Below are 18,051 nucleotides of genomic sequence, written 5' to 3' on the forward strand. Positions count from 1 at the left end.
TTTTCAGGCCACACACGTTAGGTCTTCCATTTCCCATTTATTCAGAGGAAGGACAGTCCCCAGAGGATAGTTCCCTTGCAAATGTATACTTGGAATAGCTTCGCCCAATTCAGTTCCACTGTGTGTAACACCATCACTTCTCAAACCTGACGTTACCCATGTGACTCATGCCTTGCAAAGAATCTATTCTAAAACTATTTATGAAGCATTCACCAATTCTCCACCCAGCTGTTGTTATCCCAGATGCCTTTCTTGAGGGGGGAAAACACGGGGGGTTAGGATGGGAGGGAAAGAAATAGGTCAGAGATGCAGTCAATGGAGAGCTTTTCAGCTGCCTCTCACGTAAAGGTTACTAGAACCCTTAAGTGTGAGAGAGGGACACTTAAATAACATCTAAAAATACAATGGTATTACAATGGCAAATTCACCTTTTTGATGCACAAACATTAAAAAAAATAGTTTTAAGCATTTCCCACAAGCAATAATGTTACTTGTGTAAAAACCCATACACAAATCGAGCCAATGTTATTTGCTATTGTTTTTGTGCTGCAGTTCTTTTAATTTACCTTAACTACTGCAAGCCAAAGTGTTGCCAGCACAAAGGCCCTTATTGCACGTGTCCACTGGGCTGCGTGTGGACTGCGAGTGGAGTACTTCACATCGCTCAGAAGTCCATTCAATTCCACTGTCCTCTCCGAACTCATTAGATCGAGGTGATCCAGGAACACAGACAGCCTGTTGCTTTCCAAAATAGTTTGTGGATACTCCCAGAAGGTGAAAGAGAGTATGGCATCCAGGTCACGAAGCTGTATCTTCCCGGCACACAATCCACGTGCAAATGCAAAACACAACTGGTCTTTGAGGATCCCTCGCTCCAGGTGAAGCAGCTTCATCTTCTGATTGTGCGGTATCTCAGACAACCAAAAGTAAGCAAACCTCACAAAATTCTCTCCGGCGTTGCACCATTCTTTCAGATCCTTTAAAGCTCTACTGCCTCTCCGCAGCCAGTCACTTAGCACTGCACTGTCACCGTATACAAAGTTTTCATCTAGAAGTCCCTTTTGGCCTGCTGCATCTGCACTATTATGCGTCATGAGAGGTACTACTGACTCAGTGAACGGACAAACTACTGGCCTCACTTGCTCACTTAGAGACGGGGGCTCACTTCCACCAATATGGGGCAGTGGGACATCCCTGGTTGCAACGCCACTTTGGAGTCTTAAAGGGAAGGTCACTCCGTGCAGCTGATTATAGATGCCACCATCAGATCTCCGCGTGCAACGTGTATTACCATTGGGATCTCTGGGAGCATTATCCTGATCTGTACCTTCAGTGGGCGAAGAGCATTCACCACCTTCTTCCAACACAAGACTTGAAATGCAGGTATTCCTCAGAGATTTCATACTGAGCATATTCCCAGGCTGACTCATCAGGTATCGGCAGGAAAGTTGGTGTTTTACCTACTAAGCGGAAACAGTCCAGGACTCAATTATTCTGGGAAATATGTTCCCTCAAAGCCAATTAATGGATTTCAATATGAACCTATAGAGAGAAAGCACAAAAGAACAATTTGCCTTAATATAAATACTTCAATATAAATCACATTTGTCTGATATGGACAAAAACAGTCACTACACTTGACAGTACTTCTGAAGTACTTTTAAATGCTTCAATGTGAGAAGATACCACACCGAATGCAAGGATAAATATACAGTATATACATTTTAACTGATATTTCTGTTTTTCTCTGCCAAAATTTTCCCCAACTCATTTGAGCAGTTTTTCCTCTGGTACCTTGCCCATATTCTTCACGTGCAAGAACATGTATGGCTATTTGACTTGAAGGGGCATTGCAGCTGAACATCCATTCACAGAACCTAGAAAGGAGCCACAAATTGAAATTGCCTCCCTCCATGTCCCTGCATTACAACTTGAATTTAGACATCTTTCACATAGGTTTCACAGAAACAGAGACAGAGTGTAAATAATCAATGGGTTGAGAGGAGGGTCCCAAGAGGGTTAGAACTGAAAGCTATTTCCTGCTAACAGTTCTATATAGGGCTTTTATTGGGATCCAATAACAAAGTAATGAACTTTATGACCCCTGTGATTGCAGAAATGGTGCAAGGAACCAACAACCAATTGAATCACTACCTCCAGTAAACACCGATTGCTACGAGAGCATGGAATGTATCTGCGAACCTTTACGCTCCAATAAACACAAGTACTTTATTTTGACGAATCGATCTGTATTGAGCACTCCATCCTTCCGAGTGCATGTGCCCGTCGAGGGTTACCTTCCATCTTAAACGTGCGATCGAGGGAAAATTTCAGCGCATTCTGTGAAGCGCTTCGAGACGTCTCAACGTCGTGATGAGGCACGATATCAAATGCGAGGATTATTGCTACTATTATTATTATTATACACCGATACAAAGTTTTAAACAAAACAGACCCAAGTCAATATCAGAAGGGTGATAATAACAATAATAATAATAACCCTCGCATTTGATATCGGGCCTTATCACATCTTCAAGATGACTCAAAAGCGCTTCACCGAATATACTGCAGAGCGAACCGACTGTAATTTGTGGGCTCACGGCAACACGTTGCATTTTTGCAGCGCCCCTCACGCGGTGGGGGTGGACGGTGGGTGGGGGGAGGGGGGGAGGGGGGGGTTAGCGTCCCGGGAGCGCTGACAGGAGGGACCGCAGCCGCGACGAGACCCGTTAACCGTCTCGGACCCACCTGAAGGCGGACGTTGAGCATCATCGAGGCAATGAGGTAGAGGTAGGGGAAGCGGAGGCGCAGTCTCCAGGCCAAGTCAAAGAACGTCAGCAGCGTCCGCGTCAGCCCCTTGGAGAAGACGCCGTAGGAAGCGGCGGCCGAGCCGGAGAACCTGAGCGCCAGGTGGGACAGGCCCGCCATGCAGCCTGGGGCTGGGAGGGGGAGTGGGGGGGGGGGGGGGTAAGAGAGTCAGCGGCCCGGCCCGGCCCGAGCGCAGGAGGCCTCGCAAAGAGCAGCAGCGCTTTTCCGCTCCTCGCCGCCGCCGCCGCCTGTCACCATCTCTCGGCGGCCCCGGTCCCGAGAGGCCGAACCGAGCTTCCGCTTCACCTTCCGCTGACTTCCGGCACAATCACTTCCGGGTTACAGGTCAATCAGCCTTTGACCGGACACCGCCTCTCATGCACTCACTCACTCACACACACACACACACACGGGTGGTTGGGGGGAGGGGGAGGGGGCAAAGGGCAGCAGCAGCAGCACCGACACCGACTCTCTCCTCTCCTTCTCTATGTGCAGCTGTTCTCTATGTGCAATCGGGACGCGTTTCCACCTCTGGTGACACTTTGCAGCGTATTTTGCTTCAAAGCAAATCAAAACAGGACGCCTGTAACGTCGTCATAATGCCACCAGGGGGACGGGCACCGGGGTGGGGTGGGGGGGGGGGATGGTGTTTTTTTATTTTTTTTAACCCCCCCCCCACCCCCCACCCCAAAAAAAAAGGACAAGTCAACGGCAAAACGAAAGCGAATTTTTCACGGCTGCGATTGTCCATTTGCACTGGCGGCCGTCCCCCCCCGAATACATCGGACGAGTTGCCGAGGTTTCGCCGTTAAGTCTCTTGCCCGTAAGATAATAAATGTAATAACAATCCCTGCGTTCGATATAGCGCCCTGTCACGTCTTTTGAGACGCCTCGAAGGTTATTGATTGCCCGTTGGGTTGGATGATAAAACAATAGTGGTCATCCTCGCATGTGGCGCGGAGACGTGTCGGGTTGTGGCGACCTATCTCAAAGCGCTTTGCGCGCATCGCACAATAAACGCCTCCAAACATTTCACAGGGTTTTCCCGCAAAAGTTGCGGTGACGACTCGTCGACAAATCCGCCCAGGAAGGTATAATATTTCTGCGAAGGTTTTGTTTCACAAAAGTGGTGGGCGCGTCGGTCACTCAAACGTTGCCTATTCCTGAGCGAATGCAATACAGTAAAACAAACTCACGCAAATCGGATCCGTATAAATCCTATAATCTATGATAATAATCCTTGCATTTGATATAATAATAATAATAATAATAATAATAATAATAATACAGGGCCTTATCACGTCATCGATTCGTCTCAAAACGCTTCGCGGAATATACTGTGAAGTGAATTGACTGTGCATTTCGTGGGCGAAATGTACATAGGGCCCAAGTCTGGTTCCAAGAGTTTAAACTCTATGCAATTTCTATTCTATTGATATAACTCCCACTTCCCACGAATCACTCCGCGTAATGGTCCCAACTGATACGACTTACGCGAGGTGTCAGCGTGAAGCGGGTGGGACGTGGGCGAGGCGGACGGAACACGACGAGGGGGGCCGCCGGGTGGCGCCCGAGGGAAGCCGCAGTAACCGCTGGGGGCCGCGGGGCGGCGCTGCAGTTGGATCGCGGCCCAGTTCCTGACACGGGAGCGGCCGGAAGTCAGTCAGTGAGCGAGAGAGAGAGACAGAGAGAGAGACAGACAGTGAAGCTCAGGGCGGCGGCGGCGACGACGACAACAACACCACCGAAGTTGGACGCTGTAGTGAGAGGGAGAAGAGAGGAAAGGGCCGCACTCGACGCTGACCTCGGGCCCCAATGCAGGCGATCAAGTGTGTGGTTGTGGGCGACGGGTGAGTTTCGCACTGGCTCCGCGCTTCCCTCAGCCTCTCTCTCTCTCTCTCTCTCTCTCTCCCCCTCACCGCCGCCGCCTCCTCTCGAGGGCCCTGTGGGCGGATGAGTTTCCAGAAAGTTCGCTCCTCGTCCTTCACTTTCAATGAAAGTTTGTAGACGACTCAAAACTGGTCGTCGAGGGCGAGAAACAGCCGCTCGTCAACAGGCCGACACGTTACCCCCCCCCCCCCCCCATCACCCCCCTCCTCCCCTCCCCCATCACCCCCCCCCTCCCCTCCCCATCACACCCCCTACCCCATCACCCATCACACCCCCTCCCCTCCCCCATCACCCCCCTCCTCCCCTCCCCCATCACCCCCCTCCTCCCCTCCCCTTCACCCCCTCCCCCATCACCCCCCACTCCCCTCCCCCATCACCCCCCTCCTCCCCTCCCCCATCACCCCCCTCCTCCCCTCCCCCTTCACCCCTCCTCCCCTCCCCCATCACCCCCTACCCCATCACCCCCCCATCACCCCCCTCCTCCCCTCCCCCATCACCCCCTCCTCCCCTCCCCCATCACCCCCCCCTCCCCTCCCCCATCACCCCCCTACCCCATCACCCCCCCTCCCCCATCACCCCCCACTCCCCATCACCCCCCCTCCCCCATCACCCCCCCTCCCCCATCACCCCCTCCCCCATCACCCCCCCCTCCCCCATCACCCCCCCCTCCCCATCACCCCCCCCCCTCCCCCATCACACCCCCTCCCCCATCACCCCCTCACCCCATCACCCCCCCTCCCCCATCACCCCCCCCCCCCCCCGAGTTCTCCACCCTTACCCCGAGTCTGGTGTCTCCTCTCGTCTATTCCCCAGTTTGCCTGTTTCTGAATCTCAGTCCATTAAGACAAAAATTAAGTCAGAATCCGCAGCCGTCCGTCCTCCCCACTAACGTCTTGTCATCGGTAATTTATATCTTAAGAAAAACTCAAGCAACGTGTGTTTGTATATACTCCCCCAGTCCGTTGCGTGTGGCCCCCCCCTTCCCTGGTCTGGGCCTGCCCCGCCCGGTCTGGGCCCGCCCGGTCTGGGGCCCGCCCGCCCGGTCTGGGCCGCCCGCCCGCCGGTCTGGGGCCCGCCCGCCCGCCCGGTCTGGGGCCCGCCCGCCCGCCCGGTCTGGGGCCCGCCCGCCCGGTCTGGGGCCCGCCCGCCCGGTCTGGGCCCCGCCCGCTCGGTCTGGGCCCCGCTCGGTCTGGGCCCGCCCACCCGGTCTGGCGCCTGAACCCCCCCCCCACCCGCCCAGTCTGGTGCCTGTCCCCCCCGCCCGCCTGCCCGGTCTGGCACCCGCGCTGGGTCTGCTGTACATGCCCCCCCCCCACCACCGGTCTGGTGAGCGTGTCCCATTCTGGTGTGTGCCCCCCCGTCTGGTGTGTGCCCTCGCCCCACCAGGCTGGTGTGTGTCCCTCTCTTCCCCCCAGTCTAGTGTGTGCCCTCTCCCTCATCACCCCTCTTTTTGTCTGTTCCATTCTCTCTGTCTGTCAGGTCCCCCATCTTACACAGTTCAGTTGAAATCTGTATGTATATCACTGGACTCATGCCCTCCATCCCCAGCTGGCATTAAGTGTCTGGCTGATGTTTCTGGCAGGGTATTTCCATTTCATGGGTTGTTCATTTAACATGATTCTAATTTACTGAGCCCGACAGAAGCACAGCTCAGGTTTACGCAGTTCCTCTGCACCCGCATATGTGTGCATATATCCTACTTACAGCTTTTGACCATTGCCATCTGAGGAAGTGTGCAGACTGAAAATATGTTCACACCTGAGATGTAATAGAGTAGTTGCTATAGGTGTCACTTTAGCTTTCAGCTGTGTAAAGTTTAAAAAGTAAGTAAACAATGATGAGGAAATGGGAATTTTCTGTGTTTACTGATCAGGGACTTACTGGGCAGTTTTTCCCGGTCAGACAGGCAACTCTGATGTAATCATTTGCATTGTTGTCCGAACAGTCCATTGTTCCATTTTGTTATCATTTTGTTTATGACTTAACACTGGAGCCATTTGAAATGTAATGTGGCATGTGTGCAGTGTAATGAAAGGAAATGCTTTTACTGGAATTTGGATGGGAATCCAGTTGAGAAAGGTTTGGCATCACTAACTGCTTGATGTTGCAATATTCACAGTTCAAAGCTGATCCTGGGGTTGGAACTTGCACTATTTTTAATGATGCCGGTGAGAAGTGGACTCATTTAGAATACGTTACGTTTAAAAGTTGTTATTTGTCAATGGAAGCAATAGAAAGATTACATGACAAAGGAGGTCATTTGCTCCATTGTGACAAGTGATAATTGTGACTATCCCAAGCCACCCCCGGAGCTGTCTACTCCAATTGCATGTCCAAGCTGCTTAGACTATTCTGCCTTTCCTCGCGCCTATTTTTATAGTGCCATTTTTATATGCAGGAACATTCTTGAGGCATTTTGTCAAGTTTAGTAAGTCCTTTTGCAGAGAACTGTGGCAGCCATTTTGAACATTGTAAGTTCTCCCCTAAATAGCAAAGCGAATAACCAGTTTACCCGAATGATTGTTGACCCTTACACCAGGAGAAACTCACTTCCCTTTCCAAATAGTTCATGGTATTGGTAAAAGTTCACCTGAAAAATAGGCAAACAAGACTTCAGTTTAATGTTGCATTATTATTTAATTATTATTTAATGCAACCATTGTGTGGTTCACTATTAATGTGTTGGCCTAGACTGAACTTAAATGCTGACGTGGAGCATGATCCCACAACTTTCTGACCCAGAGGCAAGAGTGCTACTTGATTGAGATGGCTGACACATTTGTAGAATCGGAAATGTCACTAATCCGTTCTGTGGCTTTTGCAGAAATTTGCAAGCGTGCACAAGAGATGCTTGTCAACCCACATCAATTGTGTATTAATCCGATGCTCAATGGCAGGCAGTGGTGTTGGGATTTAATTTTGATGCTTTTTATACTTTTTTTAATATAAAGTCAAGTTCCTGTGGTGTGTTCCAGACTTGAGGCCATTTGCCTGCATAACAGTTTTGATCATTTTAGGTGGAATCGCAAGATATAGTGATGAGACTACCACCAATATGATCTGAAGCCTTGTGTTGTAGGATTAGGCTTTTTCAGGTTAAACGTTGCCCTAGGGCAGCTATTTACCAATGTCTTTGTTGTGTATATAATAGTAATTCTTGTATTCGATATAGTATTTTATCGAGACATCAAGACGTTTCAAAATATTTCACAGGATTTTTTTACTGTACAATGTAGAGACTGCATTTTTAAGACACCTATACATTGATGGGTTTGTTATAGGCTGGGAAAGTTCATTTAAATGCAATAAACTTCTGATAACTTGACTCTGGCTTAACTTGTCACTGCTACTTAGTAATCGTGCTGCCATGCTGTCAATATCCCGGCTGCATTTATTTATGTAGTTAATACATATACCTAACTGAACACTCCGGATAACTAGTTACTGAGCCCTTTTCCCCTAGAGTGATGAGTTATCAGGAGTTTACTGTAGTTAGTTATGACTACAGTAAATGTAGTCTGCTGCTCTCAATGGAAAGATTTCCTTTAACATCGAGTTGCTGTTCATCAGTCCTGCAAGTGATTATTAGATCAAAACCCATTTTTATGCAGTACCATATTTATTTTAAGTAGTTATGTGGTTAATATTGAAGATCTAAGCTTTGAACAGTATTTGATTTTAATCAATTACATCTGCCCTAGCCATGTATAAGAAACCTGAATTTTGCTTCGGGGTTTGATGTGGGGTGGTGTTTGTTTTCCCCTGTGATGTATTTTGTATGTGTGAAGAATCAAAGGAGAATTAGCCCTCCTGTTAAGAGTTACTGGGCCAGTTTATCCATCACCTGGTTTCTATGGGGAGGAGGAGAGAAAATAACCAGAGTTACAAATGTTGCCTGGGATTTTGTTGAGAGTTTTTGTCCTCTGACAACTCCGCCCTCACCATCCAGTGTAGCTTTACTACTTGAAATGGACATTACAAATCTTTTTTGTTCTAAAAATAAAGCAATACAGTAATAATAATAAAGTAAACAGTAAAAGAAAGCTTTTTCGTGACATCTCTGTAAATTGCTTGGTTTGTTCTCTTCCTAACATTTTGTGATCCTCTTTCTCTCCTCTCCGTCCCTCAGAAAGTGCTAATTCACACTATTATGGCTGTATAGATGGAAGTTCTTAATGATTTTACGGCTCTATTTGAAAAGAGAAGCTGATATCCTGGCCCACAATTCTCTGGATAAATTGATCTTTTGCATTTGGCTGTTTGTGGGATCTCACTTTGTGAAAATTGACTGCCATGTTTGGGTACAAGTGGATAGTAACTGCCTATCTATCAATAGTTGAGATGCTTCATTATTAAATAAGTGCTATTTCAAGGTGCAAGGACAGTGAGTGTTGTCAGAGTGTAGGGATAATAATAATAATAATAATAATAATAATCCTTGCATTTGATATAGCGCTTTTCACGTCGGGAGGATGTCCCAAAGCGCTTCACAGAACACACTGTAAAGTGAATTGACTGTATATTTGTGGGCGAACGCGGCAGCCAATTGCGCACAGCAATGTCCCACAAACAGTCGTAGATTGAAAATGACCAATTTATTATTGTTTTTGGAGGGATTATTATTAGGCTCTGTGTGGAGTAAGGAAACTTGCCCAAGGTTTCGCCCTGTGCCTGGAATTGAACTCAGGTCTCTCACTTGCAAAGCGAGTGCTCTAACCACTCAGCTACAGAGTTTTCATTTGAGTTTTTGCAACTCACGGTTTGGAAGTGATGTTGTACTTTGTGGGCATTTGATTTTTCAGTCACCAACGAATCGTGAATGTTATTGAGCAGAGCACCTTCTAACGTTACTCTTTGTGTTCCCAGGGCGGTGGGTAAAACCTGCCTGCTTATCAGCTACACGACAAATGCATTCCCTGGAGAATACATCCCCACCGTGTAAGTAACCTCACGCAATTTTGTTGCACTTTGGCTTAGTTTGGGTGCTTGGGTATCAGGCACTCATGGAGTGTTTTATAGTAGAAGCAGCTGCTTGTTGCTGTTTTTTTCTGTTGCAATAATTAATGTTTTTCTGAACTAGAGAAGAGGGAGATTTCCTTCATAAAATGTTGGGACTGAGTGGCATCGTGGCTTAGACATTGGCCTTTCACCTTGGGATGTGGAATTGAATTCAGCTCAGGGTGAATGGATGAAAGTCTTCACTTTATGTTAGCTATTTGAAATTTGCAATGAGTACCCATTCTGAAACCAGTTCCTCCTTCCTGTGGGCTCTTTGCACAGATCTGTGATTTGCCAGGCTGTCAAGAGTGGTCACAAGATGGCTGGCATGGGAAATGTCACACAAAGGATAAATAATATCTTGTGCAGAGGGGAGGAACTTTACACCCCATCTCGCTGTGCCATGATCAGACCTGTATGCATATGTCTACTTTGCTTCTCAGTGCTTGATGTTCGGTGTTCAAAATTGCCTCACATTCTTTGCCGAGAGAAGAGTCCCTGCTCTATCATCGATATTCCTCACTTTCAATGAACGTGAAACCTAGCCCCTTCTCAGCACCTCCAGTAGCCATGGCCCGGAGGAGTGGCTCTTCTTGTCAGACCAATGTCTGTTGGCCTTGTTGGGAAGAGTTGGCATTGGAACAAGAGCAACACGTACACACGCCGACTTGGTTAAAGCAAGTAGCATGGTGTGAAATTTAAAAAAAGTGTGATTGAGGGGGCGGGTTTGTGGGGTTTGTGGTAGGGTAGGATAGGCTTGCAACATTAACAATTGTGGATATTCAGCCACTCTCAAGACTGCAGCTTTTTCAGTGGTGCAGTGATGAGCCGTATAGTTTTTTTATAACACCATCGCAGTGGAATGTAAAACTGTTTTGACAGGATTTCCCCAAAACTTTCGTGTCAAGGACAGTTTAAAAAANGCAAATTGGTGTACCTAATTCTCAGGTTAAAATGCTTCATTTTTTCTACAGCTTTGACAACTATTCAGCCAATGTTATGGTTGATGGGAAACCGGTCAATCTCGGACTGTGGGATACGGCTGGACAGGAAGATTATGACCGGTTACGTCCCCTTTCTTACCCACAGACAGTAAGTATTGTGCCCACCCCTCCACCCCAAATGCATACAAATACCCTGCTGATATAGGCTCTTGTATAGCCGTTTGGCAGGGTAACTTGTGCAATTCTGGAGAGAAAGCATGGGTTGGCACCTTTAGAGAGGAAGGAAAAATACTAACATAAGTCCTCCTCTTCCAGCTTTCTTTGAGGAATGCAAACTCTTTCTCTCCCCCCCTCCAGAAAAAGGTCACTGTTTGGCTGGTTCTATGCTGTATGGAGTATCATGTTTTGGATTCAATGCCCTTGCTTGGTAATGCAAATCTTTCTTGGGTTTATTTGATGCAGATCCAAAACAGATGAGATCAGGGGCTGTGTGTAATGTGTCCAGTTTGTCACCTTTTTAAAGCTGTTGGAAAGATGTAAAGAAATGAATGGCTGCATTGATCCCTTCTTGTGCACTTTTTAAATATTCCTATGCTATTTGAGTTTGTTAAATACGTTATTTGCTGTGGTACATCTTTCTTGGATACTATTTATGATTGCCTAACACCTTTACAATAATGATTCAAATTGAATCACGACACTAAGGTGCAAACATGGGCTTCTCCTAATGTCTCAATGGATTGTGTCACTGACAGACCCAATGCTACAAGGTTGATCCTCCTTCTAACGTTAGCTTATCTGAGCCAGGGTAGAGGACAATGTGTCTCCAGGCTCGGGAAGTAAAAGTTAATTAAGCTCGGGTTCCCTCTTTTAATTGTTGTTCAGTGATGCTTCCTGCTGAAAAGTTCTGTGTGCGCAGGATCTCTGTTTGATGGTTCCAGGTTTGAATGGCTTGCTGATACATGAAGAGTGTGTACTTAGTTAAAAGCTGTCAGCACTTATTGAACCACACCCAAGCATGTGTCATCAATTCCAGGAGTGGAGAGAGGAAAACACTGGGGAGGGAGAGAATATTGTATAGATACAATAAAAGCTGTTCTCTTCCTACAGGATGTCTTCCTAATCTGCTTCTCACTGGTGAGCCCTGCGTCATTTGAGAATGTGCGTGCTAAGGTATGTGGCAGTTCTGTGAACAGGCAAAGTACAATACAGTATTACATTTGTAAAGCACCTTTCACGTCAACAGGACGTCCCAAGGCGCTGAATAATCAGGGATTATGACCCGCAGGATCATGGAGGTGGGGGGTGTTTGTATTAGGGAGAGTGGAGGGCAGAGAGTAGGAGGGTGACTGAAGGTATCGTCGAAGAGGAAGATCTCAAAGTGTGCCTTGAAGGAGGCAAGGGATGGAGCGAGGTGAAGGGAATGTGGAATGGAGTTCAAGAGGGTGGGGGCAGAGAGGTAGAAGTCCCCACCTTCGATGGTGGGGCGGGCCGATTGGTGGACATGGAGCAGGCTGCTGAGCGGAGGAGCGGACCGCTGATAAGGGGTTAGCAAGTTGGAGAGGTAGGAGGGGGCAAGGCCGTAGAGGGCCTTAAAGTTGAGGATGAAGATTTTGAACTCGATCCTCTGAGGAATGGGGAGCCAGGGGAGGGTGAGTGTGATGGGATCATGTAGCCTGGTGCGGGAGAGGACACGAACTGCAGAGTCCTGGATGATTTGCAGCTTGTGGAGGGAAGAGTTGGGAAAGTACTTCTAAAAGCACATCTTTTAATCTCAAAGATATCCTGAGCTGTTTGATTTTTTAAAAAAAATTATAATGTAGTTTCTCTTTCTTTTATATTGTGTGTGCACATGTCTACTTTGCTTCTCTGTTTTTTTTCTAGCTGCTCATAAAACTCCTTTGCTCCCTTGTGTGTTTCTTTAATCTGCCTCATATATATAAATCGCTTGTTAACCACTGAGCCATACTGGTCACAAAAATTCCTTTCATTGAGGATGTTACTGTCTGGGCAGCAGCCAAACCTTGGACTCAGAGGTGAAAGGAAAGCATTTGGACTCGCAACTTAACTTTGTTTAAAACTACCTTGGTAAAATGTAATTTAACTTTATTTACATACTTTTTCTCATAGTGGTACCCTGAAGTGAGACACCATTGCCCAAGTACACCAATTATTCTCGTCGGGACCAAGCTTGATCTACGAGATGACAAGGACACTATTGAGAAACTGAAGGAAAAGAAATTGGCTCCAATTACCTACCCACAAGGACTTGCCATGGCTAAAGAGATTGGTATGAGCTACCCTTCTTGTTCCTTTCAAATTCTGTTACGTCTGCCTTTGTCTGTAGATCCTAACCTGACACGTGATCTACTTTAGCAGATGTTTTCCACGTACCTCCCTTGATGGCTCAGTTGACAGTACCACATCCAAGGGGAAAACTGAGCCTTACAGACCTGTGAGGTCCCCGGTTTGATCCCTGTTCTGTGCATGGGTTTCTGGGTGATAATACGATTGGGCTTAGTTGGGAATGCCCCTCCTCCATTTCTCCCAAACCACCGTTGAATATCCTACCAAATGAATGACTATGTAGAACAACCCTGTTACAAAGCAGGGTTATAAAGTCTGAGAAAAAACTTCCTCTGCTTTCAAACCCCATCTCTTTGGGAGGACCTAATGTTAATATCGAGCAGTAGCAGTCAGTTAATGTAGTTGATGTGGATTGGAGTGCTGACGGCCAGAGGTGTGAGATGTCCATTTTAACCCTGCGGTGAAGTAAAGGCTGACACAAATCTTATAAAAATAGAGATATTTATTAATTCGGATCAATAATGGTTATAGGTAGTTAAAAGAATACAACAGAATGATGCTTACGTATCCACGTACAGTTCAGTTCACAACAATTAAGGTTGGCCAAACCAAATGTTGCGGAAGAGATGGAGGAGTAATGTCCAATTAAAGGTCCAATATAAATTTTCAATATAAATGTCCACCAAAAGGTATTCAGGTACTGCTGCACTGTTGTCCTTTTGATCAATGAAACACATTCAGGTACTGTTGCACTGTTATCGGCTGGTGAGGTGGATAAAAACGTTGATAGTTTAAATTGATTTTCTTGCCTTTAGCAGCTGGAATATGGTTTACAATCCAAGTTCCAAACTGCCTGTCTCTTCTGATTCTCTTCGTGAATCAATCTCTCTTTATCCAGTTGGTAGATGACCCTTCATCTAACAAAAACTTCTGCAATATGGTTCAACAAAAAAAACTTTCAACTTCTGTATTTGATAGAAATCATCTGGGCTATCAACATCACATCAGTGTAGTGTAGTTGATCTCAGTACTAGCAGACTTACGGCAATCTAGCCTTACCTGTTGCAGTAAACGAAGGATCCAGTATGGAATGTAGACTGACACACAGACAGACATTTTGTCTTTTTTTAAAATATATATATATGTGTGTGTGTGTATGTATATATATATATATATAAATAAATAAAGACAAAATCCACCCTCTCTGTTACTTCATCAAAAAACTCGATCAGGTTTGTTAGACATGATTTGCCTTTAACAAACCCATGTTGGCTGTCCTTTATTAACACATTTTTCTAAGTGAAAATTTATTTTGTCCGGATTATAGCCTCTAGAAGTTTCCCCACTACTGACGTGAGACTGACTGTTCTGTAGTTCCCAGGTTTATCCTTCTGCCTCTTTTTGTACAGGGGAATAACATTTGCAACCCTCCAGTCCTCTGGCACCACCCCGGTGTCCAAGGAGAGTTGAAACATTCGTAGTTGAGCGCACCTAAACTGGAGTGACCTCTGCTGCTGGGCATCATTTTGCCATGTTCTTGAATGCCTTTCTGCGTCGAAGTCCAGCCGTGCTGTTCTTTGAGCGGGCAACTCATTTTGCCTTGCTCTTGCAGTCCTTTCAGCAGTGAAGTCCAGCCGTGCTGTTCTTTGTTCTTCAGTTTCATTTAATCGGCCTTCTCTCTTTTGTCTGGCATTTTTATTTGTCCTTGAAAGGCTTGATCTTCACTTCTTAGGCATCTTCCCTTAAGATTAAGAAAATGTGCTATTGGGAGGACTCCTGTTGGGAGGACTCAGTGGGAGGACTCTTGGTTGTGCGGAGTCCTGTTGACAACCTGAAAAAACTGCCATACATTTGTTGCAGAATGCATTAGTATAGATGTATCTCTTTAGAAGGGTGTGTGCTTTCCTCATAGAATTATACAACACAGACCATGTATCTACGTCAGTCTGGCGGAAACAGACACACGTGCACAGCAATTCACCTTTATAAGTATTCGAGATGATCACATGTTGACAGTGTGAGATGAAACATTTGGCCATTATCTCCTCCTGATGAAGGGACCATTCTGTATTTCAGCCTTTGGGATATATTCAATCACATACCTTTTTTTTAATCTACGGTCAAGTTGATTACTAGTTCCTTTCTACTCATATCCAGTATTCCTAAAATACGTAATTATTTATAAACATACAACGAAAAGGGGTATGATATCTATGGTCAAGTTGACCATCAAAGTTCCTTACTACTTGTATTAGTAATTATTGTATAAACACGCAAGAAAGAAGATCATATAAACATTTCAGATTATATTTAACCATTATAACACGGTAATTACAGAATCCTTACGGGGTGGTCAAACCATCCGGTACAGTTTTCCTCAGAATAAGGTAACTTGTATCACTGGCTTATACCATTCAGGTCCCATTGGCTGAGGCAAAATGAATTAGGGTTATTCTCACTGTTGTTTCAACCATTTGCATTGAATATTGATTTTCTAACAACAATGTAAATTGAATGTTAAATAGTTTAGGTGAGTTTCTGGTTCTTATAACATTTTAATATTTTGTTTGTCCATACAGCTGCCGTGAAGTACTTGGAATGTTCAGCACTGACGCAGCGAGGCCTTAAAACTGTGTTTGACGAAGCGATCCGAGCTGTTCTCTGCCCTGTTCAAACAAGGCAGACGAAGAAGAAATGCCTTTTGCTGTAATCTGTTCTTCTTGAAGCTTTTTACCAATTCCACAGGGCATCCAGGTTCAAATATGCCAATTATTGCACCTCTCTTATAAATTCAGCCCTCCTTGAAATCTGTTTGTGTAGCCTTTACAAATATACCCACAATGCTTCCATTAGTTAGTTTCAGAATGAAACCAATCTACCTTCTGTATGTTTGTACTTAATGAATAAGGTACGGATGTCCTGTCCCCTTACTGCCTTAATTTTCCACCACAACTGACAACATAGAATTGTATTTGCATTTTTGCCAAAGTATCCACCATAACTAAAGATGTACATCAGGTGAACTAGAAATACTGTATTCCAAATCTGATCCTTCCACTATATTGTACAGTTTACAGGTTACCATATACCTCCACATACCTTCCACCCAACATTGAATATCTGCAGCAAAACAAGGAAAGGGTCTATTATTATTAAATAAATGTTGCTGAACTAAGACGGTTAGCTGTACTCAAGGAAGATAAAAGATGCTTCATTGATGCAGAGATTTGATTCAAAGAGCAATCCAGTCAGATGCAGTTTAAAATGTTGATCGAATTCCTGATGATGAAGACAGCAACAAATGTGATAATTGGGGAATTTTGGTGTTCTCTACTATATACTTAGAGAAAAAGAGTTGGGGGAGCGTGAGATAAATGGAAGGAGGTGAAGAATTTGTTTTAAGCATCTCCATTCCACTTAAGAGCATGAGTGGAGAAAGTATGCAGAAAATACATGTTTAACAACAAAGAGAAAATGTTTACTCAGTAGATACAATGGTGGGAGTAGGATTTTGATAATGTGGCAGAATGCTGGAGCACTAAAGTTTTTAAACTGAGAGCTTGATTTATTGAAGACTATTGACCAGTTCCTAATGAACGTTACTGCTTTAGATAAGTTTTAGGGCATTTGTAACGTACTTAATGTATGTTTTTAAAATGGTTATTCCCACAAATGTTACTCAATTAAACTCTTCTCTTCCAAATAGTAAATCTAAACCAACTAATATTGGGAGTGTTCTTTCTTCAAAAAAACATTTGAACACAAAGATTCCACAGGTTGGGAAGTAATTAATGGGGTTTTATATATTCCTAAAATACAATGAGCTTTTGACAGATCTGCAGGGCTGCTTGACAACTTACTCACACTTAACTATTTAGTGAAGATGATTTCAGCATCAAAAGTATCCATCAGGTCTTTAATTCAATCTGTGCGAGGGTAGGTTGATGTAAAACTTACTTCTCTGCATCAGTCAGGGTTTGGAAGCTTTGAAGCCACAGCATCAACACCATGTATTACTTTTCAAGTTCCAGTATCTTTATCTAATACTTAATGTATATATTCCCAATATTTTCTATTTGCTGTTTAACAATCATGTCCTATGGTTCCTGATTATATTTTGGAACAACGGAATCCAGGGAGTCTTTAAAAAATTCTAATTTTTTTTAAACAAAATTGTGATTTTAATGTTGAGAGACAATGGAAGCTCTCTACTTTTATTGCTATCTGTATGTTTGAAATCATTTGTGTGATTTGATTAAAAATTGAATACAGGAAGCAGTCAGGCAGCTTTGTGAGCTGAACACGTTGGATTTGATTCTCATGAAAGATCTTGCATTCAAACTGTCTTATGCACAACCATCACCCAGCGCAAAAAGATGCATGGAGCTATGTGGTGTGTGAAGGAGTGGGATAACTCAGCATGTGGCCCGGGGTGGGTCAGTGTCTTGAATTTTGGACAGAACTCAAAAATCTGAGATTGTCTGAATTAGTATTGCTCTTGCCTCAAGCTCAGAAGACTGGACTCGAGCTCCATGTCCAAACAGTCCATCAGTACTGGGGTAAGTGCTGCGTTGTCAGAGGTAAGGTACCAACCTTTGGGATGAAATGTTAAATCGGAGTCCCCGTCTGCCTGTTCTTCAAGTGGACATTAAAGATCCCATGACACTTTGAAAAGAGAAGGGGGTTTCCTCCTGATGCTTTGACCAGTCATCCTCCAGATTAATTCATTATTGAACTCAGGGTTATTTGTGGGACTTAAGTGTTCTGCCCTGAATTACTGAGCTTCAGTTATGACTGTAAAGTCTGTGATTAATTTGATAACAATGCAAGTTCATTCTATAATTAAGTCTATATTAGGATTAAAGACTGATCCACCCATACCCTCAGGAAAGCAGATCACTCTTGTGTCTCCAGCAGCTTGTTGAACAAAGCAGTTGAGGAGCTCAAGCTCACAGCCAGGTAGTGGTTTGGTTGATTGCTCTATTTAACATAAGTACATTGTCAATTTTTGTTTAATTAGCCACTCAAGCTAATTGAACCCCACTGTTCCTTGACAACTCTCGATGATTTAGTTTTAATCAAGCTATTTATCCACACCTGTATG

General features: G+C 45.0%; 3 protein-coding genes across 4 annotated transcripts in view; 1 reads left to right on the top strand and 2 right to left on the bottom strand.

Annotated features, from left to right (window-relative positions):
* cyth3a (cytohesin 3a) overlaps window positions 1-1,509 on the bottom strand; it is a 52,834-nt gene extending 51,325 nt beyond the window's left edge. For both annotated transcript variants that reach the window (XM_007884583.2, XM_042340958.1), the window contains exon 1: window positions 567-1,509. In XM_007884583.2, the coding sequence (XP_007882774.1) occupies window positions 567-1,430 (864 nt within the window). In that variant the 5' untranslated portion in view covers window positions 1,431-1,509. The remainder of the gene's footprint in view (window positions 1-566) is intronic.
* Window positions 1,480-2,928, bottom strand: LOC121850259 (small integral membrane protein 10-like protein 2A). Its single transcript, XM_042340960.1, has 2 exons — window positions 2,749-2,928; window positions 1,480-1,542 (listed from the first exon to the last, which is right to left on the bottom strand). The coding sequence occupies exons 1-2, from the start codon at window positions 2,926-2,928 to the stop codon at window positions 1,522-1,524; spliced, it is 201 nt and encodes a 66-aa protein (XP_042196894.1). The 3' UTR covers window positions 1,480-1,521.
* Window positions 2,929-4,438: 1,510 nt separating this feature from the next.
* On the top strand, window positions 4,439-17,222 carry rac1a (Rac family small GTPase 1a). Its single transcript, XM_042341233.1, has 6 exons — window positions 4,439-4,658; window positions 9,565-9,636; window positions 10,671-10,788; window positions 11,751-11,813; window positions 12,771-12,930; window positions 15,527-17,222. Exons 1-6 carry the CDS (start codon window positions 4,624-4,626, stop codon window positions 15,655-15,657), a joined length of 579 nt encoding a protein of 192 aa, XP_042197167.1. The 5' UTR covers window positions 4,439-4,623; the 3' UTR covers window positions 15,658-17,222.
* The last annotated feature ends 829 nt before the right edge of the window (window positions 17,223-18,051 follow it).

Source organism: Callorhinchus milii, unplaced genomic scaffold (assembly GCF_018977255.1).
Source record: "Callorhinchus milii isolate IMCB2004 unplaced genomic scaffold, IMCB_Cmil_1.0 Scaffold16, whole genome shotgun sequence".
Lineage (NCBI taxonomy): Eukaryota > Metazoa > Chordata > Chondrichthyes > Chimaeriformes > Callorhinchidae > Callorhinchus > Callorhinchus milii.